Here is a 2977-nt window from a genome sequence, read left to right on the forward strand (position 1 = left end):
GCATGGAAGAATCAACCATTGAAATAATAGCAAGCATATTGAATAAATAGTCAGATGGGCCACGTTTATTCCAAAGCTATGCATATCTTAAGAGTGATGAACAATGACATAAGAGAAGTACCATCAAAGAATGTAGTGCAGTTGATGAAACTGTTCTTCTTTTAATTAGAGATTTCGAGTTCGAGCCTTGAGTATGGAAAAATTCTTGGTAGAGAACGCTTCCCCCGAATGGGGCCCTATGCGGCGCGAATCCGGATATAGTTGGGCTCCAATGCGAGTACCGAATACCGAGTGAGAAATAAAAAAAAGACATAAGAAAAGGGCAATTTAGTCAAGGCACTCAAAAATTGATATAGTAGCTACAGTAAGAATCTTTTTTGACCAACCATACTAATCAATTGACAATGACCATAATACCCTCGTGAGGCCAAGCAGCATACAGTAGTAATTCTATATAGTAGTAATACCTCCACACCCTCTCTCCATATTATTTTCTCCCTAGTCCCTATATACAATTATCCAATATCAGATTTGTCTTGGATATATATGATGTATCACCACAAACTTTAGTAAAATTTTCAGCTTGAAGAAATATGACATAATTGAATTATTTTAACGGAGCCAATATTTCGATTATGCCTATTTCTTTAGGCTGAAATCTTTAATAAAGTTTACAAACTCGGATTACTTACCAATTCTACGTACACCCACAACCTCCTCACGTTTTGCCCCACATGCTTACTCCTACATAAATGTGCAAGCATTGCTTCTCCTCCCTCGAAACAAAAACTCCAATGTTCTTCATAACTAGCTTCAGAAAGGCAAAGATGATATTTCTACTAGAAATCAACTATAGGTTGAGCCACATTGCCACCATCGTTCTCAACGGTGGAGCAGATGATCACATGCCATACTTTTTTCAGGTTGGATTTATAAGTTCCTTAGAATTTCATTTTGTTTATGTGAAGGTCAAGTTGAGAAAATACTTTAGTTTCTACATTCTTTGTTTTTGTTTCAGCTGAAATGCCAAAACTGTGATGAATTGTCAAAAAGACCGTGTATCTATATGAATGACAGTGAGTACAACGGGCGTGACACAGTCAACCATGTCATAAAAGTAAAAAAAAAGAACTCCTAATTTTATCCTTCTTTAGATCCAACTTTGTTTCTCATCTCTCTAATTAGTTTCTCATATTCAGTACGAAGGGTGCAAGAAATATGGGACTGTGACATTGATTCCCGGATATGGGAGGCCGTTCACAGCAGAGTATTCAGCGAGCGGAGCTTGTGCTCCACTGATGCTCTTCGAATGCGATGAGATGACTCCTGAAGGATACGAGTTCAACGGCAGCTGGAAGCTAGCTACTGTTAGTTCCTCCTCCAATTTCATAACTTCCTATTCCACTAACTAATGTCCTTTTTTTAAGGAAAAATACATAGTTTACTCATTAACCTTGCACCCAAATCTATGTTACACACCTCTTGACCACGGGCAACCTTTTACACACCCAACCTTTTAAAAGTGTGTCAAATACACATTACTTTTTTCTTGACCAATTTTTCAAAACATGAGTAATTTCACGCTCCAATCAGATAGTGACACGTGTTACTATTTTTTATTTAAAAAATAAAACACTTAAACTTACAACTATACCCCTTAACCATTTTCTCCCTTTGATCTCTTTTTGTTCTCTGACTAATTATCCGTTGCCGTCGACAGCGCGAAGAATCAGAAATCTTGAGATAATATCAAGCTATATTATAACTTAAGACCAAAAGCCCACTTCAGAATTTGCTTTAATTCTGTGTCGAGATTTGAGTTCGCCGGAAGATGATTTAGGGAAGGAAAATAAAAGGCAAATTAAGAAGTGGGTTCACCAACACTATTAAATTTTCCTTCACACAAAGGTAATTTGAAGATTGAAGTGCCAAAACTAGAAGGTGATTTCCTAGTCTTGATTTTTTGAAGAACAGTTCGGCGGAAGGTCATTTAAAGAAATCCGCCTAAAACAACAGAAAGTACCATAGAAACAGACTCCAAAGTAAAACTAATTAACCGAACCGTGAAAATTACCATAGAACGAGACCCCAAAATTACTTCACCTGAAAACCCCAAAACTCCATAGCTACCGTCCCTTTTAATCGACCGCCGTGAAAAATAAAAAATATAACAGAAAATACCATAAAACCTTAAATGAGTACGATAAGGCACAAAGGTCAGATCATGCTTTGGAGAAGAAATGAGAGAGAAAGAGAACTTGCACTTGATTAACAGTCGGACAAAAATGAAGATGAAAAGAAGAAGAAGAAATTTTTCTAGAAAAATAAGAAATGAATAGAATTATGGGACCCACTAGTGCCATGTGTTAAAAATTGTGATACATGGCATTTAATTAAAGATCTGGACTGAAATTTAGAGGTTTTACGCGCTTACTTTGTTTGTTAGACACGCCTATGCTATCGGTCAAAAAGTAGTGTGTATTAGATATATTTTTAAAAGGTTGGGTGTGTAAAAGATTGCCCGTGGTCGAAAGGTGTGTAACAGGGATTTGGGTGTAAGATTAATGGGTAAACTATGTATTTTGCCTTTTTTTAACCGTCAATGATGTTTTCATGTAGGACGTGAACAACAAAGTTCAAGGGAAAGCTTGATATGTATGGCAATAAGCCTAAGGTGGATTACACAAAGGGAAAGTTTATGATTCACCAAGCAAGAACATGTTTTAATCCCCTGTGTCTAGGAAAAATAACTTGCACCGTGTACAGATGTTGAATGGTTTGTTTAATTTGCTCGTTTAATGCAGTGTTGTAGGTTTTTTGGTTGCAACTATTTTGTGGTTTGAAAAAGTTGACCACGTACATCAATTGTGATTACATCGGAAGCAGAGATGGATCTAGGATTTAAGTTTTGTGAATTTAATCTTTAAGGTTTTTAGCATTGACCCAATTGTCTTTTTAAAGTTATGTGTTCATATAT

At 36.3% G+C, this 2977-nt stretch overlaps 1 protein-coding gene across 1 annotated transcript; it reads left to right on the forward strand.

The window, feature by feature from the left end:
- The first annotated feature begins 568 nt into the window (after positions 1 to 568).
- LOC107791685 (uncharacterized) lies at positions 569 to 2977 on the forward strand. Its single transcript, XM_016613794.2, has 4 exons — positions 569 to 923; positions 1019 to 1117; positions 1200 to 1367; positions 2620 to 2977. The coding sequence occupies exons 1-4, from the start codon at positions 753 to 755 to the stop codon at positions 2650 to 2652; spliced, it is 471 nt and encodes a 156-aa protein (XP_016469280.2). The 5' UTR covers positions 569 to 752; the 3' UTR covers positions 2653 to 2977.

The sequence above is a fragment of the Nicotiana tabacum genome, chromosome 6 (genome assembly GCF_000715075.1).
Source record: "Nicotiana tabacum cultivar K326 chromosome 6, ASM71507v2, whole genome shotgun sequence".
NCBI lineage: Eukaryota > Viridiplantae > Streptophyta > Magnoliopsida > Solanales > Solanaceae > Nicotiana > Nicotiana tabacum.

What these genes read in the sequence shown, in the direction of transcription:
- LOC107791685 (XM_016613794.2), top strand. Translation starts at nt 753, where the DNA reads ATGTGCAAGCATTGCTTCTCCTCCCTCGAAACAAAAACTCCAATGTTC. An exon ending in CAGTCAACCATGTCATAAAA is followed by an intron (nt 1,118 to 1,199) that starts GTAAAAAAAAAG and finishes TCTCATATTCAG; the next exon opens with TACGAAGGGTGCAAGAAATA. An exon ending in GCAGCTGGAAGCTAGCTACT is followed by an intron (nt 1,368 to 2,619) that starts GTTAGTTCCTCC and finishes GTTTTCATGTAG; the next exon opens with GACGTGAACAACAAAGTTCA.